Source organism: Prinia subflava, chromosome 2, assembly GCF_021018805.1.
Source record: "Prinia subflava isolate CZ2003 ecotype Zambia chromosome 2, Cam_Psub_1.2, whole genome shotgun sequence".
NCBI classification, from domain to species: domain Eukaryota; kingdom Metazoa; phylum Chordata; class Aves; order Passeriformes; family Cisticolidae; genus Prinia; species Prinia subflava.
This window is the reverse complement of record NC_086248.1, coordinates 98,057,840-98,071,469: the sequence shown is the minus strand read 5'-3', so window position 1 is coordinate 98,071,469 and position 13,630 is coordinate 98,057,840. Positions and strand designations below refer to the sequence as shown.

Genomic DNA, 13,630 nt, shown 5'->3' with positions numbered 1-13,630 from the left:
ATACATTCATCCTCCATATAGTCCTTCTTAATCTCTCAAATATAATTAATTATTAAAAAAAAAAATCCCACCGAAGCAGCAGGAGCAGATCTTCTCTCTTTCATTAGAGCAAACATCTTTACAAATAAGACCCGGGGCTTTGTTTTGCCTGTTCTAATTTTCTGGCTAATAAGCTACAGCTGAGCCTCACTGGATATCTTAATAGTCCCATCTTTTTCAGTGAGAGAGGGGAGATCCATTTCAAATCCCAGCTCTTTATCACATTCTCTTTCATCATGGCCTCCCTTATTCCCAGGAGCCACTGGCCTCCTTGCTGACCGCTCCACGGAGGTTTCCCCTGGCTCCAGCACCCTCCCAGAGCCCGTGCTTCCCGCGTGGGCTGTGCAGGCAGCTCTTACCTTCCCGCCGTCCGTTCCGCAAGCACTTCACCCTGGGCAGCTGGGCCAGCAAGCGGCAGTCGTCAGCTTGGGAGACACAAAGGGAGCACACGTCACCCCCAGCCCCACGGTGGCCCTGGCAGCAGAGATGGGGACTCCTAGGAGAGACTGGGAGCAGGGAGAGCACCTGTCCTGAACTGGCTGATGGCTTGTTAGGGCAGTGGCACTGCTGGGTCGCAACAGCCTCACCACCCCTCAGCTCACAAAGCATAAATTGGGCCCAGCAGAGCAGCAGTTTTCATAAAACTAGTGTAAATTCAGCAGATTTACACTGAGAGCAGCTGAATTATGCTCTAAAATCAGCACAGAAAAGTTGTGGTTCAGGTCAGAATCTAAATTTTTGCACATTAATGCAAATGACTATTTTTGGTAGCTGCAAAGCAATGCACAAGCTGTTGATGCGTGTCTGCCTGGTAGGGCAGGAGCTTCCTGTAATGGCCTTGAGCCTTCAGCGAGGAGAAAGGGATGCTCAGAGAGAGCCCTGTGGAGCAGCTGGGGGCTCCTCATCCCCTGGGCAAGAGCTCCACAGGGCAGAAAGGCCTGACAGCCACCTACACCTGAGCAAGGGAGGTCCTGCAACCCTACGTGCAGCCCTAGGATCCCTCCTCAGATTTCTCCCAGTAAAGTGGAAGATGTCAGGTGTACCCATCACCTCTAGCCCCCTGCACCTCTACACACCCACTCTATGACCTCCACAACCCGTTCATGGCTCTCACCCCTCTGCCTCCTCTTCCTCAGCACTATAAACACAGAGGTGAGTGCCCCATCCCCTCTGCCCAACCTCTGAACCCACACCACCCCCCAGGCACTTTCATCTGCTCCAGAAATCTCTGTCAGCAAGAGATCACTGTACCCACAGCCCTAACAATTCAGGGACAGGGCTGGAACAGGGGAGCAGAAGTGGCAGGGCTTGGCTACAGACTCGCAATGAAAATCTGCTGGGGATAGTGGGAACTCACGTGCTGAAGAACTGCATCCCAGTGAATAACAAGTCAGCAGGCAGAGAGAGGTGAGAAACGAGACACAACTGGGCATGAGATAAAAGCACTAATTGCTTGGGGTGGGTTGCAGGGAAAAAACTGACCATGTGTGCGTAGTGCATTATGCAAATGCATGTATTTTATGTAAATGCATGCAGAGCAGATGCCAGCAGGCTCAGACTATCACAGCAAAGATGTCAGATAGCTGAGAAGCACCAAGTAGCAGAGGGGCTGCCCTAAGTTACTCAGGAAAACTCTGGTGCTCCCCTCTGGTGCCCTGGGATGAGTTAAACCCAGCCCTGTTCCTCCCTGGCCCACAGCACTTGGCATGCTGGGACAAGGGAGCTGTGTTCCTACAAACCTACCTCCTTCCAAGAAGGCAAGTGCTTTGCATATTTAGCCAAATACCTGGTATTTACTTCCTCCACCCTCCAAAAATCCTGCTCTGCTGTTCTCCAGGGCAGCTCAAGTCCCTGCACCTGCTCCTCTTCCCCATCACAGCCGCTCTGTCGCTTCCCAGACTCACCCAGCCTGCCTGCCCCGTGTGCTGGAGCTGCTCCAGGGCTCACCATAATCACAGCAGCTCCTTCCCCTAGCTTCAGCAACTTCCCAGAGAGGTGTCCATGCCAAGAAGTGGGTCTTGTGTGAAATCTGTTCCTAATGCTCTCTGAGGCAGTGCCTATTTATAACATCCAAGAGCAAAGCCTAGATCCATTTTTAAAAGAAACCTATCTGGCTTTGTTTTCACGTTTCCAAGTAAACAGCTTTATTTTGCAGCTCCTTGAAACATAAGTGCCACAGACCACTCAGCCAGTTTATCATCCTTTTTATGCCTGAGACAGTGTTCTTCAGCACTTGGATCTTCAACTCTCCCATTGCACTAGGAAAGCTCTTTAGCTGGGGTGGTTCCCTGGGAACCCCTGGGGATTCAGCTGCCTTCTACTGGAGACTAGAGCTATTGATTTCCCTTGAGTCACGCTATTTACTGGGAGGGAACAGCAGGAGGATGTGGGCTGTTTGTGTGGTGTACAACACTATTTATGGTGCACCTCAGAAATGGGAAACCCATGCAGGGAATCCTCTTTCCACTGGTGAAAAAAGAAGGTGAAAAAAAAATCAAGAGTTGGTGACCACCTACACAAAGGTGAGGGTCAGACTGCCATTGCCTGTGGAATTCCAGTGGTATCAACCCAGAACTGCTTCTGGCTACAGCCGAAAGCCAGATCAAACACACCACGGCCGTGGCGTGATACAGCCGTGTAAGGATTTGATTCGCATCTGCTGGGCATAAAAACGATTTGCCAAGCGCTTTTCTTGCATTATTTTTGTGAGAAGAGGTTGGATCATCTGGAATTTGAATTCTAAACGTGGCGATGCAAACCCCGCACAGCAGGGTCTGCTCTTCACAGCTACAGAGCTTTAAATTTCCTTCCACTCCAGCGAACTCTCCCCTGTCTCAGCGCTAATCCCAGTCCCTCACAGGCTTTTTGGCCCTTTGCTTTTCACAGGGAAAGGGTCACTTACGGTCATCGCTGAAGTCATCCACGAGAATGATTTCATGGACGAGGTGCACTGGGGTGCGGTTCAGCACGCTACGGAATGAAGAGAGAAAATCCATGACAGTGCTTGACCAACTTAACAACCCAGCAAATGGAGCGGAAAAACAGAGGAACTGACCCCGTGCCAAAGCACAGAAGACCAGGCTTGGATTTCCATATAGAAAGGATATAGTAGATAAGAACCCAGAAACTACCCCCCAGTAATCTACTGTGCCTGGCTATCAACTCCCTGTAGCCTGATCTAGGAGCTAAGTGCTCTGTATTCTTAGGAAAAAGCTGAGATTCACCCTTCTCACCTTTGTGAGCAACAGCAGTGCCCCACATAAAGCCAGGAAAAACCGGTGCTGTTTTTTCCCCAAATTGCACCAAGATTCCTAACTGGGCTTTCAGCAAAGCTGCTGTCACCTCTCCACCTCCACTGGGGCTAATGATACGGTGTCCAACGACAGCATGGCCAACACAGAGAAAATTACCCATCTCAAACCCATCTTTACACAGCTCACAGCTGTGGCAGGACAACTCCTGTTTTTATCCGAGCTGATTGTGTTTCGGAGGCTGCCGAGAGGATAAGAGCAGGGTTGGAGCCCACCCAGGTAATGAAAGAGAGAGGCTGGAGGATGTGGTTCACAGCTCCCTCCATGTGGACAGACACTGTGAGATGTGGCAAAAAGCTACAATTTCCCTTTAATTATGCCACCAAGGTTATTATTATTATTAAAAAATCTAGACATGTTCTTTCCCTTTCTCTCACGGTGCAGAGGTCATGGATTGGTTGCAGTGGCTCCAGCAATTTCACCTCCAAATGAACAGCAGTGCAAAAGTCAGCCTGACACATAAGACATGGAGTTGCAGTTGCTATTACACATGCTTAAAATCCTGCCCCAACAAAGGGTCAATGCAAAGGGTCAATGCTGCTTCAAGCAGAAGCCCCAGAGCATCCCAAAAGTCTCCTAAGAGCTTGAGTTGGGCTTCCATTGTGCCAGTCAGGATGTACAGGCTTTTACAGCATTTAAACTTCTTTGCCTTCATCCTGAGCATGGTTCCTTTTCCACAAAGGATTTAAAATTCTCCCAAATTTCAGATCTTCAGACCTCCCACTAGCACAGGAGGCCAGTCACTTAACTACCTAACAATCCTGCAGCCCCTCATCCCCTGCCTGATCCTTATTAACAGGTTCTCCCAGTCTCTCAAGCTCCTAAAACTCTGGCAAAAAACTCCACACCTGGAAGTCTGGAAAAACCACATCCCTGGCCCAGACCACAGTAAGGAGAGCTACAAAGGTCAGAAGCCCCAGAGGACTTGGGAGCCACCCAACCAGCTGGCAAAAAATGCCCACCCAGGGGGCTCCCCTTTGCCAGGTGCCTTCTGCCTGCACTGGTGTACTCCCTCCCCTCCGGGTGCTGGAATTACAACCCTGCAGAGAGAAACAGTTGAACCAGATTTTTTTGGAAGGCACACATCCCAAGGCAGATGCTTGACACAGAACCATAGAATCAGAAAATGTTTTGGGTTGGAAGGGACCCTCAAGATCATCCAGTTCCAATCTCAGTCCCACAGGGAAGGGACAACTTCCACTAGACCAGGGTGCTCAGTGCCCCATCTAACCTGGTCTTGAACACTTCAAGTAAATGGACATGTACAACTTCTCTGAGCAACTCACAGAAAAGAATTTCTTCCATATATAATGAATCCTTCCTCCTGCTGGTTTTTCTTTTCCCTGGGCAGAAATCCTCAAAAAAGAAGCTTTTCTATCAGACCAAAGTGGGTAAGCCTAGCACCTCCCTTGTGGAGTTCCTCAAAAATCGCTGCCAATAATTACTTTATCTGGAAAGACAATCCCTGTCTCTTCCAGTTTCAGGATCTTAGGAAAAGCCATACTCTTCACCCACTTCAGATGCCTTGCATGTTAAGGTTTGAAGGAAGAGAAAGCCACTATCCCCTAAGCAACAGCCTGGAGCTGCTGTGGCCACCCCGACACTTTGGCTTGTACCAACACCCCTCCAACACCCACAGCCTGAATGCAGTCCTGGGAAAAAGTGGCTCAGCATCCCTCCTCCCATTGGGACACACAGAACAATTTAGATGTGCTGTTTCCACCTGTCAAGTGTTTTTTAATTATTGTTATTAATAGGCTTGTTATTTTTTAGAAATCCCCGTACGCCAGAGCTGAGTTCAGCAAATTACCGTAGCCGAGTATCAGTAGACAGAGACAGGAGAGCAATATCACGCTCAGTGGAATATTTAACAAGTGCTGATTGCCTGGAAACCTAACTCTGTGCAACCTGCAGGAAAGAAGCAGGGTTGTAAAAAAGCCAGCAAAATAAATAAGTAACCCACCGAGAGCGGGAGGGGAAGAGGCAGTGGGAAACTTGGAACATTCAAGGCCTGCCTCTGCCTGGTCTCCCCTGTAGATTTGGCTGCCAGAAATGCAGTGCAGGGTTTAACTCTGTGGGAAAGTGGCTGCAGAGAGGCTGATTCTGCTTTTGCTGGTACCAGCCAGAATAACTCAAGCAACACGGTGGCATTGGGCTGTGCAGGCTCAGGCCTGGGCTCTAAGCAGTACTCAGTGCCTTAGAGGATCTCCTGCCACAGCACATTTTAGGGAAGGAAAGGGACCATTTCCAAGACCCTAGGCTGGGGAGAGGTGCAGGCTCCCACTGTTCCCAGGTTAAGCAGCTTGCTGCCAACTCTGTGCCTGGCTGGCCACCCCATAAACCAGGGAAGACAACCCCTGAATGCCAACAGTGGCCATCTGTGGGGCTGACCAGAGTAAGGGGGAAAAGGCCAGCATGCTGACCCATGAGGGAAGGACGTCTCCAAGGACTCCTCTGGCTCCACAAACTGTCATCCTTCCGTGGGGTTAATGACAGACACCACTGTGGGTGGCACAGCACCCCCGCACCTGCACCATCACAGCCCTCTCCCACCAAATCCCCCGTGGGACTCACTCACCACACAACACTTGCCCAAATTCGAGTGAACAACTCACCCTGGTGAGGGCAGTCCAAAGGCTGGCTCTATGGGACCTGCTGCCCACTGGTTTTAGCACACTGCCAGCTCATTACTGTCCCTGCAAGGCGGTGCACAGACCCCAGCAAGCCCCAAAACCACTGCTAAACCAAGGGTCACTCAATGCAGGCACAGGGAGATGCCCAGCAAAGCCAAATCCATGTCTCCAATGCATTTTCTGACTGGGGCTCTATTTAACCACATAATAACACACACAATGCTGCAAACACAGAATGTAAGCACCCCTCCTGCAGCACTCCTCAGGGAGGATGGGAAAAAGAGGCATCAAATCCTCCACGTTTCCAACATTACAGTTTTTGATTTGGGTTTTTTTTTCAGATAGACCATAAAAGCACTTTTAAAAATTCAAAGCTGGCTTTTCTATTACTTGTGCCTCTGCTCAGCTTTGATTTTTTTTTTTAATACTTTCCTTTCTTTATGTCTGTGCATGGCTTTTTTTTTTTTGCCTTTTATATGGGTAAAATCAGAAGACAATATTATAGTGCTTTGAAGTCCCTCTGTTATTATAGATTTTTTTCCCCTGAAATCAAACATAGGTAGATATATACTGCAGTGATGGGCATAACTGAACAAATCAAAACAGTTTTCAAGTTCTGCTGAGCCAAAGATCACAACATTTTCTCCCTTAAATTGCCAAAAGACCTGTTACCATCAAAATGAAAGCTCATGCCTCCAGTCCAGAAAGCGCTTACTCAACCTAATAAGAACAGGTTTGCTGCTGAATTATCTTGAAAAGACAACGCTGAAATTTTCTTTGTTCCGATTTATTTACCTTACGCAGTCACAGCCATGGAGAATTTCACCTTAAAGTTTCATTGTAAGGTCCCTCTTCCATCCTCCTCCAGAATTTGTTGGGCTCCTTTTCCACTTACCCAGAGGCAAGCACTGGATCCAGCAATTTCTTCTCCAAATAAATACCAGTGCAAAAGCCATCCAGACCACGTAAGACATGGAAAATGTTTGCAGGAAAGAATTTGGATCTTCTGACCAAGTCAGTGTGGTTTGGGTCATCACCCACTTGCTTTAAAGAGGTGACTGTGGACACCCATCCTTGAGAACTCATGAACCTGTTAATTCTCCCCATGGCAACATATTAGGACTTGTTGGGAAGGAAAAAAACACCTTTGGGAGGATAATGAAGTATGAAAAGGGCCAAGGGTCACAATTATCGAAATCAGACAGAGTATGGAGAGAAAATACCCACCAAAATGAACTGCTTCAACAACCCCAAATAGCTAATTATGTAGGAAGAAAGACATCACACCAAGAATAACCATAATGAGCTTTGATTACACTGCAGCTTTCGCATTTTATTCTTTCAAATACCCACCAAGCTCTTTGAAATTCAAGAGTTCTCTTATGTTAACATCAAAAGGTAAGAGCGCACAGAGGGCTGTGTACTCAGTCACCGCGAGAGATGATTAGCAAATTAAGAGAAAAAAAAAGTCCAGGGTTTAAGCAAAAAGCAGAAAAGAAAAAAAGAAATGAAAAAATAGTCAGCACAAAGTGCTAATTATACAGTTTCTGTGCAACACCTGGCTTGTTTTTGCTTCTTTAATCAGGCTCATTTCAGTTATGGCACAGACTCTATATGGTGCCTAAGGAAGGAGGCTTTGTCACCTCCCTGTCTCAGATGTGTCTGGATGCAGCCAAGGCAGTGGCACAAGGGGAAGGTGAGAGGTGCTGGATGCCCAGCACATCATTTCTCTCACCTGTGAGCACTGAAAAATGAAAGGCATGAAACTCACTCTGCTAATTAATGATCTAAATATTTGATGTGGTATTCACAGCACTTGCATCAGGACTCCTGCCAAAGGATGTGTTTTGGGTTGTCAGCAAGAGGTAAATAATTTAAGTTTTCTTATTCCTGCCCTTAGCTCCCCAGCTGCAAGTTTGAAGAATAAATAAATAAAAACCACTCAGCAGAGTAAACGGGACTGTCTCACCATCTGCCCAGCAGGTCATCCACATGACAGGATTAGGATTCCCTTGCTAAATCCAGGCTAGTATAGGATGGAAAGAAAAAAAATGTTGTTTTGGTAGGGTTTTTTTTTTTATTTTATTTTTAATGCTTCTGTATTGCTTATTTTATCCCTTGCTCCTGCCTTCCTCCCTTGGGTTTACTCACTTGATCCCGCCTCATGTACTGTTGGAGACTCACCATTTCTTAGGCACTGAGCCCTGGAGCTTGAAATACGTGAAACTGAACCACATAGGGATAAGGAACTTGTTGAAAAGTCAGTGGTTGAAACAACCCAGTGATACTTTCTTCACCACCTGTACAGTAAACAAAACCTTAAAAAATCTCCAGAGCTACTTTGCTATTGACCATCTCCTCCTTTCTGGCTTCTTCTCCTATTTTCTATTTCCCCTTCTCATGACACCCATCCCCTACTCTCTGGACAGTGGTACATATTCACAAGCACAATTGCACATGCATTTATAAATGCTGACCTCACCATTTCCAGAGATGTGGACCCTCAATAAATTTACTTTTCCTTTTTTACTGCTTTACTTCAGGCTGGCAAATGGTCAGAGAAAAGATCATGAAACTTTTAAATGAATTCATTATTCAACACAATCCACCAGCTTCTCTCAAGAACTCTGAGAACGCAAAACAAACCGTCCCAAGCACTCCCAGCATGACCTGGATAAGTAAGGGGTGCCCTGGAGGCCACGTGTTGCTGCTTCCCACCAAGAGGCTCAAACACACCAAGCCTGCAACACAGCTCAGCTTCAGCACTTGGGGAGCACTGAGGCTCTCAAGCATCCAGGGAAACCGCAGGAATAACAAAATCACCCCTGCTCATCAGGTATGTGGTCACTTCTGCAAGAGGTGATTCCCTCCCCTGCTGCCCTCAGCAGCACTTTCCTCTGCCACTCCTCTGTGTTTTCACAGGGTTTTTTTGCAGGGACACTGCCCCATCACCCACGGTTTTGGACAAGCCAAGAAATGTCCCTTTGTCCTATTTCTTGCTCCTGACAGGATGATTAACTGAGAACATTGATTCTGCAATGAGGCTGGAAAATCCAGCGTGCTGGAACTTGGGAAACCAGGTTTGCAACTCAGAATCTTCCACTGGCTACAGAGAAATCACCTCTCTTATTCTCAGTCTGTCCATCTGTCACCAGGGTTATACTACTGTGGACATGTACTGGGGAGAGCAGGGTAGAAGAGGTGCCAAATTTACCCACCACAATGCTCAAAGCAGTGGGCCACAGGCTGCCCCAAAAGGCACAAAGCACTGTTAGGAGGACAGAGTTTGTTTTGAATGGCCAAGGAAAATGATCCATGTTGTTATAGCCACTGTGGGATGGAGTCAGCTGGAAGATCTAATTAAACTGAGTATTTGGCGAGCAAGAGGGAAAAAGCCCCCAGCAGTCAGAAGGCACAGCAAATTAACCTACAGAGGCCAAAGAGGCAGATGAGCCCTCAGCTGGGTCCAAAAGGAGGAAGGGAGGTGGCACTATGTGCATAACCACATCTAGAGAGGAACAGAGCTGGAGCCATGTCACCAGCCTGCCACCAAGGATTAGTATCCCTAGGCCTGGCTGCATCAAATCAAGCCTCTAGGCACTGCATCCAGGGGCAAAACGGTGAACTCTGATGCCAAAAGGCCACCTCCAAACCATGGGGACCAGAAAAAAACAGAGTCAGCTCAGGAGAGTTCAGTACTTCAGCCCAGGGACAGGCAGAGGTGATGGGGGCCCAAGGCTTTCATCTCAGTTCCTCACTGCCTGGGCTTGCGTCTGGGCTGCAGCTCAGTGGGGCTCTGGAAGTGTTGGGGGATGAACCTACATGAAAGAGGGCTCAGAAGGGTCCTCAGAGATAAAACATGAGCACTGGAATTGCCAGGCCCATAAGTGAGGAGGAGCAGTGCAAAGGGGCAAAGCTGTGGTAAAAATCACACACAACCAGGTAAGGAAGGCAGTAAAGCAAATTAATCAAGTCAAGCAAAGAAAAAAAAGAGGAACAACGAAGAAAGTCTTTTTATGCTGGAAATAAGAAACTTCAAAGGATAATCACCTAGAGGAAGAAGTAAAAATTCAATGTACCTGTATTTCTAATCTAGTCATCACTGCAAGGAACAGTTCTCTAGTGAAGCCAAGTATGGGGGATCCAGGCCTAGGAGCTGTACCATGGGTCTAATATTTCTGATGTGACAACATCACTCATGATCACACCTGGCAGGACAGTCAGATGCAGAGTTATGGGGAGAAATGAGATTAAAATCCATCCCTGCACTTCACATGTTATAAACCCCTGTATCTCAGGGGCTAGAGGACTGCACGTGCCAGCTCTGTTACAAATACATCTGGTTCTGGAGAATGGCAAACTTATGCAAGGCACTGTAAAGACGAAAGAGAAGGTCTGGGATCAAGGAGGTGGTACACAGCATCAAGCATCAGTGTCACCCAAAATCCACACACTCCAGAGAGAGAAAGCAGTGACAGATTACTGAGTGTGAAGCAAGGAGACAGGATTGGGCATGAAACCATAAAGCAGAGCAGGAATTCAATTTCAGGACTGTCAAACTCACTTGTGGCCCTGGATACGCTCACCTGAGGAAGGACGCTGAGAGAAAAGCTCAGCAAAGACATGACAGTGAACAGGGCACAGCTGAAGCCTCCCCCTACACCAGCAACCCCAGTCTGACCAGCACCAGTGATGGCAAGGGGTCCCTGGGGATGCCAGGGTTTAAAAGACAAGACTTGCAGCAGGGCACAGACCTTCACTATGCGCACACAAGATGGAGCTGCAAAGCAGAACTGGCACAGAGCACAGCACACCCAGGCTTGCTGCAGAGGAACCCACCAGCCTAGACCTGGACACACCCCACCAGATCTTCCCACAAGAGAACCTGCAGATTCAAGGCACATATTGGGATTAAGCACAGATTTCAAAAGCCTGCAGTGAAAATGAAGCCTTCAGTCTATCCACGACAGCAAAACACAGCCAAGAACAAACCGACAAATGAAGGAATGGCCGCATGCCCAGAGTGCTCCACCGTGTCGCTGCAGGAGTACAGAAACCATCCTTGAAAATCTGGTCTGCATGTGTGTCATTAGGGCTTCTCAATTAGCAGGCCTTTCTAGCACTCAATGGGGCCCTGGAGAAGCTCAAACAGCAGCCCTGGAACAGATATCTGTAGAATGACAGCTGTCCCTAAAGGGCTGGGACAAAATACAGCTGAGCACTCATACCCAGCTGGATAGGAAAGCTCTTAGCCCAGACTCTGTCTAATCTGCTGATCCCTCAAGAGTTTCCCATGCTAGACCCTGCAAAAGGAACACAGCTCCTCACTTTCCCAAGCATCCCATTGTAAAACACTTCTCAGAGAACAACTTCCAGGCTAATTCCTCTCGGTCACCATTTGAGACCACAGCTGGCAGGTCTGGTCCGCTTGCTGTGGTGAGTGCAAACGGATTCTGCCTTTATTTATGATGACCACTGGCCCACTGAGCCTCTTTTAAGAGATCCCCAGGGTCTCTTACCTCCGAATTGTCCTCAGCAGGGTGGACCTGGCCTCGTTGTGGAAGGTGATGACCACGCTGGTGGGCGGGAGGTCCTGGCTGTAGTGCAAAGTCGTACACCTGGGGAGGGGGAGAGCAGAAGAGGCCATTCAGGTGCTGGAATTCAAGGTGAGAGCTCACTTCAACACAGGCAGCACAGTCCCTCAGTAAAAGGTCTCCAGCCACTATTACAGATAAATAAGTAAGACTTCTTCTGTGTGAATCATTTCTGAAGGAGTCCAGAAACTGTCAAGTAAGTCATTGAGGACTAAAGCAGCAAAGAACTGTCATTAAAGGGAAGGGATAAGAAGGGAGGCACCCAGCTGGTAGCCCTTTTCTCTAACCAGTGCCTCCCAGCTGCCCACCAGTGCTTCTCTCATCCCCCTGGCTCATGGCACCAGCAGAGGTGAGAGCATCCCTGCAGCTCCCGCTCCAATCCACCTCCCTCCCAGCCTCCTGAGGAAGCAATTCCCACCAGCCAAGCTGCAAGGTAAGCCAAGCCCTGTTTCTAAATTGATTGTTTCTTTATTAATTCTGCCTTAATTGCATAACCAGACTACAGAGAAGATTGGGATTTAAAACTTTCCAAGCCAGCCCTCAGAAGGCAAAACCCCACAGCTGTAACCACAGCCCCTGCTGCCTCCTTCCCAGGAGGAAATGTCACAGACTCTGTAATTACTTTGACCTTTAGCTGATTAAATTTGCGGCTTTTATAGACCGACACCAATATATTCCCAGATCCGAAGATCCAGAAACCTCTTACATCCATGCTGCCCTTTCCAGGTCCCTATCAGTCCCTTAAGATGGTCTTAAGATGACACAACAGTAACTCTCCATCACAGCCATCCTGTCCCTTGCCATGCACATGACACTTGTCTGCTCTTGTCACTGCCCAGGTGCTACCACCACCATCCTCAAACACAGCAGGAAAGAGCACTGAGCAACCACTCTTCCAACAAAGCATCAGTCTGCTCCTGCAAAGTTCTGGACCACAGTACCTGCAAGGTGAAGTAAAAACAGGTGGAAAAATTAAGTTGGGTGTGGAGAGGAGAAAGCATGTAAGAGCAGCCAGATATTGCTGGTTTATGCTATTCAGAACAGCATGTTGCACCTCTTAAATGCCAAAATGCTCCAGATATTATTTTTAATGAGGTTTTCCATATTTTAATTTTGAAATTGCATTTCTGATTATTTACAAAGCGAACAAGACTGCACAACAGGAGAAACCATTCCAAAGATAAGGAAAAAATGGCATCTTGGGTGGGACAAAATATTTGCAAGCTCACAATAAATTAGTTGCTGCTTTCTCTCATTGTTTCACTCAAAACCCTTTCCAAATCCTGCTTGAACTTGACCAAAAAGCAGGTTTCTCATTACTCCCCTGTTCTTTCAGCACAGTCATCCACACCAGAAATTCACCTTCGAGCCAATTCTAATTCTGGGTCCATCCCCAAAGGACACCAAAGTCACACAGCTATTCCATATGCAGGAGAAAGTTCAGCAACATTGCCCTGTGCAACAACACCCTCATCCATCAAAATTGCATCTCAGGGATGCTGAAAACAGAGGCTTTCTGAATTATGAAACAGCGCCAGGTCATGCCCTGAGCTGTGTCTCTGGGTCACTGCGGCCCCTGCATCATCCAGGATCCCGCTTCAGCCGAGCCATCCCAAACCGCTGCTGCCCAGTTTTGCCAGGCTCAGGCTCAGGCTCAGCTCCTGTTTGCTCTGCAGAGCTGCAGGGACAGACTATGGCAACTGCTCTCCCTGTGCTATTTATACACGGCTCCCAGATGCGTGTCCTTCCACCCACTTCCAGCAGGGCTCTGTGGAGCAAACAAGGGAAGCTATTTCTGGAAAAGAATGAGCGAGAGTGGAAAATACGAAGTCATCAATACTTTACTTACGCTATTACAACAGCCAAGGAGCTGGTAAATAAAGCAGGGGCTGGGTGTGTCTGTGCCTCCCACGCTGGGGATGCTGGGGCTGCTGCAGGCTGGCTGAGTGAGGCTCCTCCTCAGCAACAACTTGCTTTTGAAACTCCACCAGACGCACCAGACTGGCCCAACCAGGCCGTGTGCATGTGGGAAAAGCTGGAATGTCACACACGG

The 13,630-nt window shown here is 48.0% G+C and overlaps 1 protein-coding gene across 1 annotated transcript in view; it reads right to left on the bottom strand.

Annotated features, from left to right (window-relative positions):
- The window catches only part of GALNT14 (polypeptide N-acetylgalactosaminyltransferase 14), a 94,736-nt gene that overhangs the window by 31,375 nt on the left and 49,731 nt on the right, over positions 1 to 13,630 (bottom strand). The window contains exons 3-5 of the mRNA XM_063391160.1: positions 11,503 to 11,601; positions 2,942 to 3,009; positions 399 to 464 (exon numbers count right to left, since the gene is read on the bottom strand). Of these exons, the coding sequence (XP_063247230.1) occupies positions 399 to 464; positions 2,942 to 3,009; positions 11,503 to 11,601 (233 nt within the window). The remainder of the gene's footprint in view (positions 1 to 398; positions 465 to 2,941; positions 3,010 to 11,502; positions 11,602 to 13,630) is intronic.